Source organism: Mobula hypostoma, chromosome 6 (genome assembly GCF_963921235.1).
Source record: "Mobula hypostoma chromosome 6, sMobHyp1.1, whole genome shotgun sequence".
NCBI lineage: Eukaryota > Metazoa > Chordata > Chondrichthyes > Myliobatiformes > Myliobatidae > Mobula > Mobula hypostoma.
The window spans coordinates 39,155,262-39,172,657 of record NC_086102.1 but is presented as its reverse complement, the minus strand read 5'-3'; the positions used below and the strand labels follow the sequence as shown (position 1 = coordinate 39,172,657).

Genomic DNA, 17,396 nt, shown 5'->3' with positions numbered 1-17,396 from the left:
AGGCAGGGTGACACTTGCAGGCTGCCTCCTTGGACTGTGTGGCTGTTAGACAAATGACACATTTCACTGTATGTTTCCACGTACATGATAAATAAAGCTAATCTTTAAATTTTTTAAAAACTGCTAACCAGACATACGTGTGGATTGGGGAATTATTGAGACTCTCCTAGACATTGTACCCAGGGTCTGAGTAAGAATGTTGGGAACTGTGCACCAAAGAGGACACTCCAAGTGTTCCCAGACCAGTAACCATGTCTAATGTCTCGGTAAAGGTCTCACTGCTAACGTAATAGTCTTTCAGTGTTTGGGTTATGCTTAGAGATAACAGGTGCTTCGGAATGTGAGCCAGCCAATCAGGTGAGGGTGTTTTTTGTGTGCCTGGCATTGGTGGAAGCTGGGGTCTTGGCTCGGCAGGAGATGAAGAGAGAAGACGCTGGAGAGAACCAGTTGTAAGATTCGACCAGTGGGGACCGTGATTCAATGGAGCAAGGTGAGGGAGTCTGCTGGGGATCAGTGAATATGACTTTTGGACGAGTTGAGCTCCAACCTGTGCACATTTGACTATTTAATTATAATAGGCTCTTTTTGGTTTTTTTTTCTTTTCTTTACTAACCCTTAGTTAATATTCATAAATATAATTCCTTAACCATATGCAGTGTGCCGAGTTGTAACAAAGTAGCAAATTACAGAGCATTCACACAAAGTGGGGTGTGCGTTGCTTGGGTTTTCAGCATCTGCAGATTTTCTCTTATTTGAGTGTGAGAGATGTCCCAATCTCATGGATTTGGTGGGACCGGAGTGTGTATTCCCTGGACTTGCGCAGCTCAAGGAAACCAGGGTTTCACGTGGATGAACCAGGTTCACTCCCTACTGAAGCCTAGGTCTGCAGCATTAAAATCCAGTGACCCTAATTTTAATGCCATGAGATCATACTAATCCAAGATCGAGTCCTAAATCAGCCATCGGTTGTGGCAGGGCCTACATGCTCTAACAGCCTACAAAATGAAGTTGGGCAACATTGCTAACAACAGCGCATCCCTCCCTGACGAGCTTAACGTATTCATTGCATGATTTACACAGAAGAGAATGGGTATATCAGCTTCCAAGCCACTTGAACCCACAGTCACCATTGAGGACGCAAGGTTAGTCTTCCAAAGACTGAACCCACGGAAAGCATTACTGGCCGTGACCTTATATCCAATGCAGATCAGCTGGTGGGATTTTCAGACATCCCACCCTGCAAAAACTCATTTCAGGGAGGTAGCACCATCAACTTGTGGGAGACTTCCGGGAGAGGTGAGATGTCTGCAATAGAGTAGCTGCTTAGTAGCTGGCCAGCTAGTTTAAATAACGTTAGCTATGCTAACGAACGAATGACACCTGTTAAACTCACCTCAACATGTCTTTTACAGTCTTATCCCACCATGGGCAATAGAAAAGTCACCGTTGCAAACAGTGCAGCGAGCAACACTGTCATTATTTTGACCCTATTAGACAGGGGTACACTTTAGTGTAGTCTGGGGTGACGTACGTTTATATATATTTTTTGGAACACTCTGCCATGGCGCGCTCTCGCTCGCTCTCTCTCGTGGTCCCTTGCGCGCTCTCAAGCACTCTCGCTTGCTTTCTCTCTCGCTTGCCTTCGCTCTCGCTTGCTTTCTCTCTCTCGCGCTCTCTCTTGCTTTTCTCTCGCTCGCTTTCAAAAAAATTGATTTCCGTGATATTGCATATAATTTGCGGGCATCAGGGAGCCACTATTAATTTGCGGGAGACTCCCGGAAGTTCGGGAGAGGTGGAATGTCTGGATTTTGTAGACATTTTTAACCTCTCACTGTTTCAATCTGTGGTTCTCGTCTGCTTTGAGAAGACCATCTGCTTTAAGAAACAAATGAATTCCAGCCTTCAGAAAACCTATACCCACTGCAATTCACCTACTGACTAAATAAGGCCATGGTGGATGCTATGTCCCTAGCCCTACACTCATCTCTGAAGCAACTGCATTGTAAAGCCACCTGCACTAGACTACTGTTTATTGACTACAGCTGCAGTTTCAATACTATGTATAATTCTAACTAAATTCATCTCCAAACTCCAAGACATGGAACTCAACATATTGCACTGTAAATGTTTCGCTTGATTTCCTGCTCAACAATAAGAATAGGTAACGACGCCTCTGCCACAATTATTCTAAACACTGGTGCTCCAGAAGGTCTGGAACGCAGCCCCGTACACTCATAACTGTGCAGCCAGATTTTGCTCTAGCTCCATCTCCAAGTTTACAAATGACACCACGGTATCAGAACACAGGAGGAAGCCAGAGAGCTAACTGGTAGAGTGTCATGACTACAATCTTCCTCTCACAGAAAGGTGGTCATTAACCTCAAGAAGTGAGGGGAGAGGGAGATGCATACTTTTCTGTCTACATCAACTGTGTTGAGTTTCAGCACTTTAAGCTCCAAGGAGTAAACATCACCAAGAGCCTCTCCTGATCCAACCACATGCACATCATGACTGAGGAAGTTCACCAATGCCTCCATTTCCTCGAGAGGCTAAAGAAATTTAATATGTCCCAGCTGATTCTTACTAATGCACCATAGGAAGCATCCTATTTTGATGCATAACAGTTTAGTATGGCAACTACTTTGCCCATGACCACCAGAAGCTGCAGAGCTGTGTACACGGCTCAGCACATGACAGAAATTAGCCTCTCTTCTATGGACACTGCACATACATCTTGCTGCCTCAGTAAAGCAGCCAGCATAATCAGACCCCACCCACTCCAGACATTCTCTCTCTACCTTCTTCGATAGGGTAGTTAAAAGCGTGAAAGTATGTATCACCATGCCAAAGGAAAACATCTACCCCATTGTAGTAGGACTATCAAAATGATTCCCTACTATAAAATGGACTTTTGTCCTCACAATCTACTTCATTATGATCTTGTAGCTTATTGTTTACTTGCTCTGCACTTTCTTTGCAGCTGTTACACTTTATTCTTAATTGTTATTGTCTTATTTTGTTCTATCTCAATGTACTCTGTAATGATTCGATCCATATGAATAATATGCAGGACACACTTTTCAGCATGCAAAAATAATAGTGTATGTGGCAAAAATAAATTAATCCCAATCCCAAATGGATAGCATCGTCAATTACATCCAAACCTTGGTTTAGACACTCACAGAAGTATTCCTTTGGCAACACTACCTGGACAAGCCCACACAGATTTGGTATGAACTGAGTTTTTGCCTCAAAGAAGAATGCAACTTCATGTAGAACCAAAGAAAATCTACATTATCCAGGATCCCATTAGCTCATCAATAACTTGCTATCAAAAGTCACAAAACCTAAACTCCTCATCCTGATATATAATCCTGCAGGTCACAGCTCTCCCACATTGACACATTTAAAACGCAGCTAGCATTTATACATTCACTGTTCTTGGAAAACAAATTCCAGACCCCTACCACTGTGAAAATGTTTTTCCTCATCCTCCACTTTTCCCTCCACAAGACTGCAAGTGAGTGAAGTACAGAGGGATCTAGGTGTTCTAGTATACAAATCACAAAAAGATTGTAGGCAGGTTGAACAAGCAATTGAAATGGTATACCGTAAACTCCTGTGTATAAGCCAACCCTCCCACTTTCAAGGTTAAAAAAGTGACTTTTTCATGTTACCTTTGCATAAGCCGACCCCTTTTGTAGAAGTTTTTGATTTAACCAGAAAAGATCACAAGATCTCACATGCCGGAGCTTTGCCGGATCCAGAACCTGGAAATTTTGTGAACCAGTACCTGCTAAGAAAATAGGCCTACACACTGCAGAGCGTTATAAGCGAATTCTTAATAAATAAATCAGGGAGGGAAGTTTTGGATTAGGTTCTCAATGGTAAAGAATCCTCTGAAATGTAACCACCGTGAAACCATTTAGCGCCCATCGTAATCTCATTAAAACATAACACGTGGTGGCGGGATCAGTACGTGTACTCAGTATTGAGCTTACGACCACCATGTACAAAAGATTAAAACGAATGCGATATGATGCTGGCTTCAAGCTGAAGGCTGTTGATTTTGCTAAAGGAACGAATAATTCTGCAGCTGCTAAGAAGTTTTGTGTAAATGAGAAACAAGTGAGAGAGTGGAGAAGGGCAGAGGGAAGCTGAGGGAAATGCCAAAAACAAAATGTGCATACTGTGGGAAAACATGCCAGTTGCCAACTGGAAGAAAAAGTTTTAGAGTGGATGAATCACCAGCGATTGTCTGGATACACTGGTAGCAGAGAAATGATTTGAGTTCAAGCATTGAAATGGGCCGAAAAACACCGTGAGGTCAGCAAAAATTTCAAAGCTACGCGAAGTTGGTGCACCCAATTTACGAATAGATGTGATCTTGTGTTGAGACAAAAAACAAAGATTGCTCAGAAATTGCCGAGCAACCCTGAGAATAAGATTGCAGCCTTCTAATCGTCTGTAATCAAGCATCAAAAGGCACATTCTTACCCGCACTCACTGATTGGTAACATGGATGGGACGCCAATGTACTTTGATTTTGCTGGCAACCAACCGCACTGTCAATCAGAAGGGGGAGAAAGCAGTCCTTGTCAAAACAACTGGACACGAGAAGCAACATTTTACTGTCGTGTTACCGTGTATGGCTGATGGGACCAAACTACCACCGATGGTGATTTTTAAGAGAAAAATATTCCCAAAGAAAGAAAAATACCCACGGGATGTTGTTGTTTACGTTCAACAACGCGGCTGGATGGACGAAGCAGGTTGCTCGAAGTGGGTTAAAGAGGTGCGGCGTCAATGTCCCGAAGGTTTCAGGAAGGAAAAGTCACTACTTGTCTGGGACATGTTCAAAGCGCACTTGTCAGGTGAGACAAAGAAGCATTGAAAACTGAAAATACGGACATTGCAGTCATACCCAGTGGTTTGATGTCCGTGCTCCAGCCACTAGATGTGAGTTTAAACAAACCATTCAAAGAATTCATCCGTCGACAGTGGAACGAATGGATGATGTCTGGAAATCAGTCATTCACACCAGCAGGAAATATGAGGGCCACATCTCTAGCTACAGTTTGCGAGTGGGTAGTGCAATCGTGCGAGAAAATGAAGGCCAAGTGCATTGTGAAGATCTTCAAGAAGTGCAGCATCAGCAATGCTTTGGATGGCACTGAAGATCATTTGCTTTGGGAAGAAGACGATGGAGATTTGGCAGCCAGTAAAGCTGCAAATGACAGTCAAAGCAGAAAGTGACAATCTTTACGATGATATGGTGACTGCCGAAGAATGGGACGCGATTTTCGGAGAGTCCGATAATGAAGAGTGTGAGAGTTTCAACCTCTGAACGTTTGACGACAATAGTGTGTACAAGTAAATTGAGAAACAAAATGTGTTTTGTAGATCTTTTGTGTAGATTTCATAAGCGTATGTATTTTCTTTTGTAAAACAGCCAATAAATACGACCTATCTTCCGTGTATTCATTTTCCTAAAGTTGGCACCCTCTGTATAAGCCGACTCCCTAATTTTAGGACCAAAATTTAGGGCAAAATTCTTGGCTCATACACCGGAATTTACGGTATTGGCCTTCATTTGAAAGAGGTTGTAGTTTAAAATGAGGATGGAGGGATGGGTTGGTTGTTGCAGTTGTGCTGCTGAGGCTACAGCTGGAATGTAGTGTGAATTTTTGCTCCATAAAAAGATAATAATAAAAAGAGATAGTAACATTGGAAGCTGTAGAAAGGAGATGCACTAACTTGTTCCTGGGACAAGGCAGTTCTCACACCAAGAGACTTAAGTAATTCCAGTCAAATTCCTTGGATTTTGAAGAATTCAAACAAATAAGATCCCAAGGGGAATTGACAGTGTAGATGTTGAAATATTATGACAAGCGGGAGAGTCAAGCAAGAAAATATAGTTACATAATTAAGGGACCAGTCATTTAAAAGTGAAGTAGTAAAAAATCCTTGTCACAGAAGTTGAGATTCCCTGGAATTCTTTGTCCCAGTGGATGACAGAAGATGGATCATTGTATGTATTTAGAGCAGAGCAGAGTAGATATTCAATAAATCATGGAATTAAGATATGTGGAGAAATGGCACAGAAGAGCTGAGGCTAACATAGATCAGCAATGATCATACTGAATGCCAGGGCAGGCTTCAAGAGCTTGTTGGGCTACTCCTGAGCCTATTTTCTTGCATTTTCTACCATTTCCTTTTAATATATATGCCTTCAACCCTTCCCAACTAATCCAAGTTTTTGGCTCCTCAGCTAAGAGAGCAAGTCCCTCCTATTTATTCTTGCTCCTCAATTCAATCTATTTCAGATGTCTCCTTTCTTCACTTCTCAAATAAAGTCCCATCTTTCCTCGTAGCTAAAATATTCTAGTCATGGAATATCTTCTGTACCATCTCCATTATCATTATGTCTTTTTTATAATGCCTAGAACTGCACTTGAATGTCAACTTAATCAGCACTATGCATAATTCCATTCTTACCGTTTAAGGCTAATAATTGAAAGCATCCTGTGTATGTTTTTTGTTAAATTATATTTTAAAAAGCACTCTGCCGAGCCGTATTACTTCTTTTAAGGATTTGCGAACATCCACTCCAAGGTCTTTTCGTTTCCCCACACTTCTCAAGACCTTCCAATTTATTTTACATTCACTAATTTTTTCTGACCACCTTAAATACAACACATTATGTACTTCTCTGAAATAAAATCCACTTGCCACTTTTCAACCTAATGCCCAGAAAATGAATGTCTTCCTGGGAAAAGCCAAACTTTTCTACCTCAAAGTCAACCCACAGCTGATCTTTTTCTAACCTTTGTGAACATCCTACCATCCTCTCGCTATTCAAGGCCAAAATATGCACAAAAAGGGAGATGCTAATGAATACTGTGCTTATGAAACCCCAATGGAACAGCCTTCCAGTGACAAAAATTATCACCGTCACTTATTAGTTTCTACATCCACAGTCAGTTTTGGATCCAATGGACCAGCCTTCCTTAGACTCCATCTATCTTTACTTTTTGATATAAAAACCTTGCAAAAATCAATGTTGTCTACATCATAAAACCATCCTGTTGCCTCAAACATGAATGTCCCTTCAGAAGTCTATTTGACTGGCTCTCATTCATCTGGGACTTTCTAAACTGAGTTTTAGATAATTGCTTAGAAAAGATTTGAATAATATGCCTGTCACTGCATTTAAACCAACACAGTTGATCCGTTCCACATGGTGAACAACTGTACAAGATTAGAAATTGTTGAAACATTCCTGTAGCTAGGGTTGGCTGAAAAATAATAACCAAAGCTTCTGTAATTTCTTCCCATGCTTCTAGTACAGCCTGGGACACCTTTCACATGGCCTTGGTCATTTATAGTTTCAGAGCTGAAACCCCATAACAAAATTGATCATTCACTATGTATCAACTTTACTCCTGTTCTACCTTTGTTCTTTTCCTCAGTTCTACTCCACTAACTGTAGAACCCCCTATAACCATTGAGGTATAACCATCATTGACCTCTCGCATCCCACTCTGTAGAAATTAATCATCCATGATGTCATCATCTTGGCTACGGCTCCATGCCCACAGAGTGGGGACATCAGTAATTAGAACCAAATAGTGCTCAAAGCAAAGGAGGCCACTAGGCCTCTTCGGAATTAGCTGATTGATAGACCAAAATAAAAAATCTATTAACTTTCCTCTCTAACTCTCAAGCAATTGGATGAACAAATCCCACCAAAAACACCTTACAGCCTTATCGTCCAGGACACCAGAAAAGCCCTAGAGTACCCACACGGCATTGGTTGTGCATGTAACTGAAGAGTCATACCACAGTATTATTTTTATCTTTGCATGTACTGCTGTCGCAAAATAAGTCAGTAATAATAAATCTTACTGATGCCTTCTTCATTCAATGTGCTCACTTATCAAATAAAAGGAATCAGCAAATAAAAAACTCATAAATGTTAAGTTATCTACTTCTTTATTCATCCTATCCAACCTTAATTTCCAACTTCACTTAAAGAAAAACTTGTTCCAACTCGATGAACTAGCATTTTCTTCATTCATTTTAACCCACTAAAGCTGTTTGAGATCTCAAATTTTGAGCTGGTAGAAAGAGTTTGGTTTCTGATTGTATAAAGGATGGTTTTGCCGGTCATGTCAATCTTTTACCATGATCCAAGAGTGCTGTTATCTCAGTGTTAATGCTTTCAAACCACCTGATTATGGCAAGGCCAATCGAATCCTGCTAAGTAATAAATGGTTTGTTTTAGGGTTTCCCCACCTTTTTCAGGTGCACATGTGCAATTCCACTCGCTGCACGGAGAATTGAAGTCTGTAAGTGTCATATTGCCATCTGTGAGACTTAGGCTGCCTTCTGTACTTTGGTAAAATCTTGTTGGACATGGCTAACCTCACAAAACAGAAAGCTGCCCAGCAATCACAACCAGTAGCAAACAAGACAATCCCTTTCCAATCAATGAATCGGCTAATTCTGCACCAGACACACCCATAATATCTCCAATGTTCATTGAATCTATTTAAGGACAGAAAGAGGTCCATAATAAAAGTTGCCTACCTGTAAATTTAATGTTTGTGAAGGAGTTGGTTGCAAAGTTGTTCCAGGAAGTTGCACCTGCAATATCAGAGTAAAAAATGTTTATTGTGTGACCTAATTAGAATTGCAACTTGCGAAAAAAAACGTGATTTAAGTAAGCTTAGTATTCAAATATATTGCATCTATGTCTGTTAAGTTTGTCAAACACAAATGAGTTTATCTAGCACAAATTAGTTCTCACCATCCTTGCTATCTTTCCTTATCAGACTCCAAACAATCATTTGTAGACAGTGCCATATTTTACTTTCCCTTGCCAAATTTCATTGAAAATTTCCCCATTTCCATCTGTTACTTTAACCCATTATCCTCTTTATAGTAATCCTTCCCACAGATGTGTCTTGACACAAACTCAAGAGAATCCAGTATAGAGTTGTTGCTGGGAAGTGCAGTGCCTACTGAGTGCAGACAATAATGCAACCAGTTTGTACAGCTTACCTCTGTGTCAACAGTTCCAAAGTGCCCTAATTACAACTGACTTTTAATTAAACTATCAAACAAGAGACTTTCTCCTCACCAAGCAGACTGACAATCAAATGATCATAACAGCAGCTTGGAAATAGTGAAAAGCATACCAATGTTGAAAATCCAAAATGGGACAAAAAAATATTAGACATACTCTGTGAACAGTGGAGAAAAGCAGCTAAATTCTGATCCAAAACCATTGACTTAAACCATTAACTCTCTTTCATTGCCACAAATGCTGCCTGTCCTGCTGATCATTTCCAGTTTAATAGAATCGCTGAAGCTACTAGCAGGATGGAAAGGAGGATCAGAGATAATACACAAGACATAGGAGCAGGATTAGGCCATTCAGTCCATCAAGTCTGCTCTGCCATTCCATCACCACTGATTTTATTTTCCTTCTCAATCCCATTTAAAAAAGGAAACATAAAAGCATAGAAAATAGGTGCAGGAGTAGGCCATTTGGACCTTCGAGCCTGCACCACCATTCAGTATGATCATGGCTGATCATCCAACTCAGAACCCTGTACCTGCCTTCTCTCCATACCCCCTGACCCCTTTAGCCACAAGGGCCATATCTAACTCCCTCTTAAATATAACCAATGAACTGGCCTCAACTATTTCCTGTGGCAGAGAATTCCACAGATTCACCACTCTGTGTGTGAAGAAGTTTTTCCTAATCTCAGTCCTAAAAGGCTTCCCCTTTATCCTCAAACTGTGACCCCACGTTCTGGACTTCCCCAACATCGGGAACAATCTTCCTGCATCTAGCCTGTCCAATCCCTTTAGAATTTTATACGTTTCAATCAGATCCCCCCCTCAATCTTCTAAATTCCAGCAAGTATAAGCCTAGTTGATCCAGTCTTTCATCATATGAAAGTCCTGCCATCCCAGGAATCAATCTGGTGCACCTTCTTTGTAATTGCTCTGTGGCAAGAATGTCTTTCCTCAGGTCAGGGGACCAAATCTGCACACAATACTCCACGTGTGGTCTCACCAAGGCCTTGGACAACTGCAGTAATACCTCCCTGCTCCTGTACTCGAATCCTCTTGTTATGAATGCCAGCACACCATTGGCCTTTTTCACTGCCTGCTGTACCTGCATGCCCACTTTCAATGACTGGTGTATAATGACAAACAACAGGAATTCTGCAGATGCTGGAATTTCAAGCAACACACATAAAAGTTGCTGGTGAACGCAGCAGGCCAGGCAGCATCTCTAGGAAGAGATGCAGTCAACATTTCAGGCCGAGACCCTTCGTCAGGACTATAATTATACTGGGTGTATAATGACACCCAGGTCTCGTCGCACCTCCCCTTTTCCTAATCGGCCACCATTCAGATATTAATCTGTTTTCCTGTTTTTGCCACCAAAGTGGATAACCTCACATTTATCCACATTAAATTGCATCTGCCATGAATTTGCCCACTCACCTAACCTATCCAAGCCACCCTGCATCCTCTTAGCATCCTCCTCACAGCTGACACTGCCGCCCAGCTTCGTGTCATCCGCAAACTTGGAGATGCTGCATTTAATATATATTGTAAACAACTGGTAAACAGATAAAACAATTTATCTGCTTTCTTCCTGTAACCTTTGGTGCCCTTGCTAATCAAGAACATCAATCACTGCATTAAATACACCCAATAATTTGGTCTCCACAGCCGTGTATAGCAATGAATTCCAAAGATTCGGGTAAAGAAATTCCTCCTCATTTCTGTTTTAAACTGACTTCCTTCCATTAACGCTGTGCCCCCTGATCCCAGACGCTCCACAATTGAAAACATCCTTTCCATATTTACTCTATTCTGGGCTTTCAATATTTGATAGGTTTCAATGATATTCCACCCCCTCCCCCTGCATTTTTCTAAACTCCAGCAAGTACAGGCCCAGAACAATCAAATGCTCCTCATACATTAACCCTTCAATGCCAGGATACCCTTCCTCAGGCATGGGGCCCAAATTTCCTTACAATACTCCAAAAGCAGCTTGGCCAACACCTTATAAATCTTCAGTATTACATCCTTACACACTCCCCCTTACACACTCCCTGCTTCCTTACCATAACCTGCTATTCTATCTACCTTTGCATCATCCACAAATTTGGCCACAAACACATCAGTTCCATTATCCAGTTCATTAATGTATCACATGAAAAGAAGCTGACCCAACAGAACACCACTTGTCACAGCCAGCCAACCAGAAGAGGCCCTCTTCATTCCCTCTCCTTGCTTTCTACCAGTCAGCCAATCTCCTGTCTATTTACTATCGTTCCTGTAATACAATTGGTATGTGCCCATGTTGTCCAACAACCTCATGTATGACACCTTGTCAAAGGCCTTCTGAAAATCCAACTGAACAACATCCTCTGACTCTCTTCAGTTATCCTGTTACTTTCTCAAAGAATTCCAACAGATCTGACAGGCGTATTTTATCAGGTGCCTCCAAGTACTTAGAAACTTATGATCCTCAATAATGGATTTTAATATCTCGCCAAAGACAGAAGTCAAGTTCACTGGCCAAATAACTTCCTGCCTTTTGCATCCCCTCTTCTTAAACAGTGGGGTGACAATTCCAATCCTCCAGAACCATTCCAGAATCCTTCGATTCTTGAAGGATCACTGCTAATGCCTGCACAATTCAGCAATTCCACTGCTTTCAGAACCCTGGGGTGGAGTCCCTCTGGTCTAGGTGACTTATCAAACTTCAGACCATTCAGCTTCCCAAGCACCTTCTGTAATTGCAACTACACTCACTTTGGCCTTCTGATTCCCTCAAACTTGTAGCAAGTTACTGGTGGTCAACCACAGCGAAGACTGACACAGAATACTTATTCAGTTTGTTTGCGATATCCTTGTTCCTCATTACAACCTCTCCAGCATCACTGTCCAGTAGTCCATTGTCCACTCTTGCCTCTCTTTTACTCTTAGATATCTGGGGGAAAATGTTTTGGTATCCTATTTTACTTTATTGCAAGCTTACTTTCATATTTCATCTTTTCTCTCTGTTGGTTTTAAGAGCTTCCCAATAACTTGTACGCCCTCTCTTTTGCCTTTATGCTGTCTTTGACTTCCCTTGTTAGCTACAGTTGCCTCGTCCTACCTTTAGGATGCTTTTTTTGTCTTTGGACTGAACTAATCCTGCGTCTTCCAAATTAGTCCCAGAAACTCCAGCCATTGCTGTTCTAATATATTTCAGACTAGAGTCCCATTCCAATAATCTTTGGCCAGCTCCTTTCTCATGCCTCTACAGTTACCTTCAATCAACTGTGATAGTGAAACAGTAGCAGCCAGGCCAGTGGCATTGTGGCCGGCTCAGAGGCCGAGCAGGGAAGAGTAAAATCGGGTACAGTGAAAGTGATAGGAGATTCAATAGAGAGGGATGTGCAGGAGATTCTGTGGCTACGAAAGGAATAACAAGATGGTGTGCTGCCTCGGAGAAGCTAAGATCAAAGGATGTTGCTGAGCGGCTGCAGAATATTCTCATGAGAGAGGGTGAGCAGACGGAGATCATTGTGCACATTCCTACCAATGACATAGATAGAAAGGGAAGAGTCCAGCACAATGAGTACAGAAATTAATGGAAGAGGCTGAAGAGCAGGGTCATCATGGATTACTCCTGGTACCACGTGCTAGTCGGGGCAGAAATACGATAAGAGAACAGATGAATTAAGTGGCTAAGGAACTGGTGCAGGGGGCAGAATTTCACGTCGTTAGATAATTGGAACCTTTTCTAGGCTGGTGGGGGGGGGGGAACCATGTACAAGAGTAATAGGTTACACCTGAACCTGAGGAGGACTAATGCGTACAAGTTTGCTACAGCTGTTGGGAAGGGTCTAGATTAAATTGGCAGGGGGGTGGGAACCAGGGTGATTAGGCTGAGGATGGGGCAGTTGGCATACAAGTAGACGCAATGTGTAGTGAGAGAGTGAGGCAGGAAAGGCAGATGAAAGGCCAAAATTGCAGTCAGCGGGATAAGCTGAAGTGCACTATGGAGGCAAAATCAAAAAGGTTGATGAATAAAGGACTGAAGATATGTTTGAATGCACACAGTATATGGAACAAGGCAGAAGATTTTATAGCACAGTTAGAGATGGACAGGTATGACGTTGTGGGCATCACTGAGTTGTGGCAGAAAGAAGATCATGGTTGGGAGCTTAACATCCAAGGATTCACATTGTATCAAAACCACAGGCAGATAGGCAGAGGGGGTGAGGTGGCTCTGTTAGTAAAAAATGAAATCAAATCCTTAGAGAAAAAAAATGACATAGGCCAATGAGATGACTTTTTAGAGCAGATTGTGGTCGAGCCCACTAGAGGAAAGGCAATTCTGGATTAAGTGTTGTGTAATGAACCAGATTTGATTTGGGAGCTTAAGATAAAAGAACTCTTACGAAACAGTGATCATAATATGATAAAATTCACCCAGCAGTTTGAGAGGGAGGAGATAAAGTATCAGTATTGCATTGGAGTAAAGGGAATTACAGAAGCATGAGAGAGTAGTTGGCCAAAGTGATTGGAAGGGAATACTGGCTGAGATGATGGCAGAACACCAATGACTGGAGATTCTTGGGGTAATTAGGAAGGTTCAGGATAGATACATCACAAAGATAAAGAAATATTCTAAAAGGAGGATGAGGTAACCATGGCTGACAAGGGAAGTCAAAGATAGCATAAAATGAAGAGAGAGAGCATATAATATAGCAAAAATTAGTGGGAAGTTAGAGGACTGAGAAGCGTCTAAAAACAGAAGGCTCCAAAAAAAGCATTAAAGAGAGAAAAGATGAAATATGAAGGTTACCCAGCCAATAATAAAATAGAACACCAAAAGATTTTTCAGATACTTAGAGTAAAAAAAATGGTGAGACTGAATTTCGGACCACTGGGAAATGATCCCGGATTGGTAGTAATAGGGTGGGGGAGGGGGGTGGAGCAGGGAAATGGCGGACAAACTTACTAAGTATATTGCATTGGTCTTCAGTGTGGAACATACGAACAGTATGCCAGAGTGTTAGGGGGCAGAAGTGAATGTAGTTGCTATTACTTGGGAAATAGTGCTTGGAAAGCTGAAAAGTCTAAAGGTAGATAGGTCACCTGGACCAGATGGACTACACCAAGAGTTCTGAAAAAGATTGTGGAGGCATTAGTAATGATCTTTCAAGAATCATTAGATTCTGGAATGGTTCTGGAGGACTGGAAAATTGGAAATGCTACTCCATTCTTTAAGAAGGGAGAGAGGCAGAAAAAAGAAAATTAATAGGCCTGTTAGGCTGACCTCTGTGGTTGGAATGTTGTTGCAGTCCATTATTAAGGATGAGATTTCAGGGTAACGGATAACACAATAAAACAGGCCAAAGTCAGCATGGTTTCCTTGAGGAGAAACCTTGCCTGTCAAATCTGTTAGAATTCTTTGAGGAAACAATAGGCAGGACAGACAGAGTTAATGGATGTTGTTTACTCGGAAGGCCTTTGACAAGGAGCCATACATGAGACTTCTTAACAAGATAAGATACCAAGAATGAAAAGATTAACTTATGAGGGGCGTTTGATGGCTCTGAGCCTGTACTTACTGGGATTCAGAGAGAAAAAAAAAATCAAAGGATTTCTTTGAAACCAATCAAATATCAAAAGACCTAGGGAAAGTGGACATGGAGGATGCTTCACATAGCAGGTGAGTCAAGGACCAGAAGGCAGAACCTCAGAAAAGAGGGATGTCCACTTAGAACAGGAATGAGGTGGAATTTCTTTAGCCAGAGGGTGGTGAATCTGTGGAATTCATTGCCACTGATGGCTGTGGAGACCACATCATTTGAGTATATTTAAAGCGATGGTTGATACAGTCTTGATTAGTCAGTGTCAAAGCTTAAGGTGAAAGGGCACAAGAATGGGGTTGAAAGGGGTCATGAGTCAGCCATGATGGAATGGGGAGCAAACTCAATGGGCCAAATGGCCTAATTCTGCTCCTAGGTCTTATGATCTCTCGGCCCCAAGCTTCAAAAGTGTTGTGCTAACCCCTGCAGTATCGTGGTGCCCATGACAAGTCAAACAGCAAAGAGCCAGGAACAGAAGCCATGAAGGACATCCTGGAGGCAGCACAACAGTAGCAAATGGAGCAGCAAAATGGCATTGAGTACAGCAGCAAGCAGTGTTACATTTGTCTCTTCAGATTTAATTAACATATCAATAAATGTTTAAATACTTTGCAATTCCTGTACCTTTGAACAAATTTGGGGTGAAAATGACTATTATTATTATTTGAGCTCTTGAAACAAATACAATGAAAAGTTCAGTATCTCCATTACGTTAATGGGTCATATTTTAAAGGAAACTAAGACAAAATGCCACAAAATATTCACTTTGCTAATGCAATTAAATATAAAATTGCTCTCACTTCTCCAATGTTATAGTTACACATAGGGCACAAAAAAAACCAAAATTGATCAAAAGACCACAAGAACTGTATGAACTGTTGTCCACTTTGGAGGTGATGAAAAGTGTAGCATCCAATATTGTAAATATCCAATCATGTTTTTTTTGTGGAAATTATAGGAAAAGGTCACTTAGCCTTTCTGGGTCATTCATGTCTTTGCCACCTCATCTAATCTTAGCAGCATGTGTTCCCCTCCCCACACCCCCCACACACACACACACTTTTGGTGTTTTCCATAAAATACATCAATACATCTTCCAGTCAAGATACTGCCAGCATACAATGCTCCTGCAGTCGACATCTTCAAGATAGCTCACAAAAATGTCATTTCTACTTCTCTTACATCTGTTTTTTCACTTTACATGTGTTTCTGGTACTGTTAGACCCTGCTATTTACAGAATGGAGATCATCTGAGTGACCCAGCACTTTGCTGTCTCTGAGAAGATTCCAGAAGTGAGCACATACTAGGACAGCCTCGACACAAAGAAACTTCCGAGATGGGGTGCGAGACAATGTTCAACTCCATTTTGCTGGTTAAAGTACTGAGGAAGATTGAGAAATCGAGGCGAATGCAAAAGGCAAGCAAGAGCTCAGAGCTGACTGCCTTCCTTTCGTTCACTGCCGAGGAGGTTTCTATGAGCGGCCTATCACTGTGTGGCTCACTGTGCAGGCAGGTAGGCCTCTCTGCCTCATGTGGTGTTCCTCTCTTGATAATACCCATGATATCATAGGATGGTATCGTGGTTCTTTGTTCATGGATTCTGGACTTCTTCAGTCTTATGGTTTTTATATTGTGTTTTGTTATCACCTGTTTTTTTTCTGTTTTGTTGTGCGAGGGGAGGGTGTTTGTGGGTTGATGTTCTGTTGTGTTTTGTTAGCTTTTCTGTGTGGGAGGGGTTGTTTTTATTGGATGTGTTGATGCTCCTGTTCCATTTTGTGTGTGTGTGTGTGGGTGGGGGAAGGGTGTTGATGATCGGGATGCTATTCTTTTTTGACATGGGGGGGCGTTGATGTTTCTCTCTGAGCAACTTTCACGTTCTTTCTGTTTTGTGGCTATCTGGAGAAAACAAATTTCAGAGTTGTACATGGATACATGCCTTCATAATAAATGAACCTTTGTACTATTTTCTTTAAGTATTTCCTATGGTGGCGAGTTTGAAACGAACAAAGGGTCTCTCTCCCTTTCAAATTTCCATTAAGCAAATAACCCCAACAGCTATTCTTCAGTCATATTAACTTCATTATTGCTTCTTTTATTGATCAATATAATTAAGGTCTAACAAAAGAGGTCTTCAAACTTAAATGTTAACATTTTCCACAGATGCAGGCTGACCTGCAGTGTTTCTAGCATTTTTTCTGTACTTTTCAGTGTTTCTTTTTAAATTTTATATTAATTCATTAATTATGTGCTGTGTTGTATGATGTGGGTGATCATGGCCCTTGTCCAAATTTTTTTGCAGAAGTTGTTTGCCATCGCCTTCTTCTGGGCAGAGTCTTTATATGACAGGTGACATCAGCCTTCATCAATACTCTTCAGAGACTGTCTGCCTGGCATCAGTGGTTGCATAACCAGGATGTAATGTGCACCAGCTGCTCACATGGCTTTAATGACCTTGATTGGGGGACTGAGCAGATGCTACACCTCGCCCAAGGATAACCTGCTACCCAATTTATATTCACAATGGATTTAAAACTGAAAGCAATAATGAAATGGGGAGAGCTGACTCTTCATAATTAGAGTCCAATCAATGGCCAGGGAATATAATTAACATGCCAATTCTCAACTTATCACAAAATAAGATTCTAGACAAAACATTGTCTGAGTGTATGTTCCCTGATATGTTCACTATACGGAGTAACTAACTTAATTAT

At 41.4% G+C, this 17,396-nt stretch overlaps 1 protein-coding gene and 1 long non-coding RNA gene across 6 annotated transcripts in view; one reads left to right on the top strand and one right to left on the bottom strand.

The window, feature by feature from the left end:
- The window catches only part of LOC134347951 (POU domain, class 2, transcription factor 1-like), a 179,877-nt gene that overhangs the window by 77,039 nt on the left and 85,442 nt on the right, over positions 1-17,396 (bottom strand). For all 5 annotated transcript variants that reach the window (XM_063050621.1, XM_063050624.1, XM_063050620.1 and 2 more), the window contains one exon: positions 8,593-8,649. In XM_063050621.1, the coding sequence (XP_062906691.1) occupies positions 8,593-8,649 (57 nt within the window). The remainder of the gene's footprint in view (positions 1-8,592; positions 8,650-17,396) is intronic.
- On the top strand, positions 429-17,377 carry LOC134347954 (uncharacterized). The gene is made up of 3 exons (XR_010018307.1): positions 429-490; positions 15,907-16,198; positions 16,985-17,377. It is a non-coding gene; the product is annotated as an uncharacterized LOC134347954 (long non-coding RNA).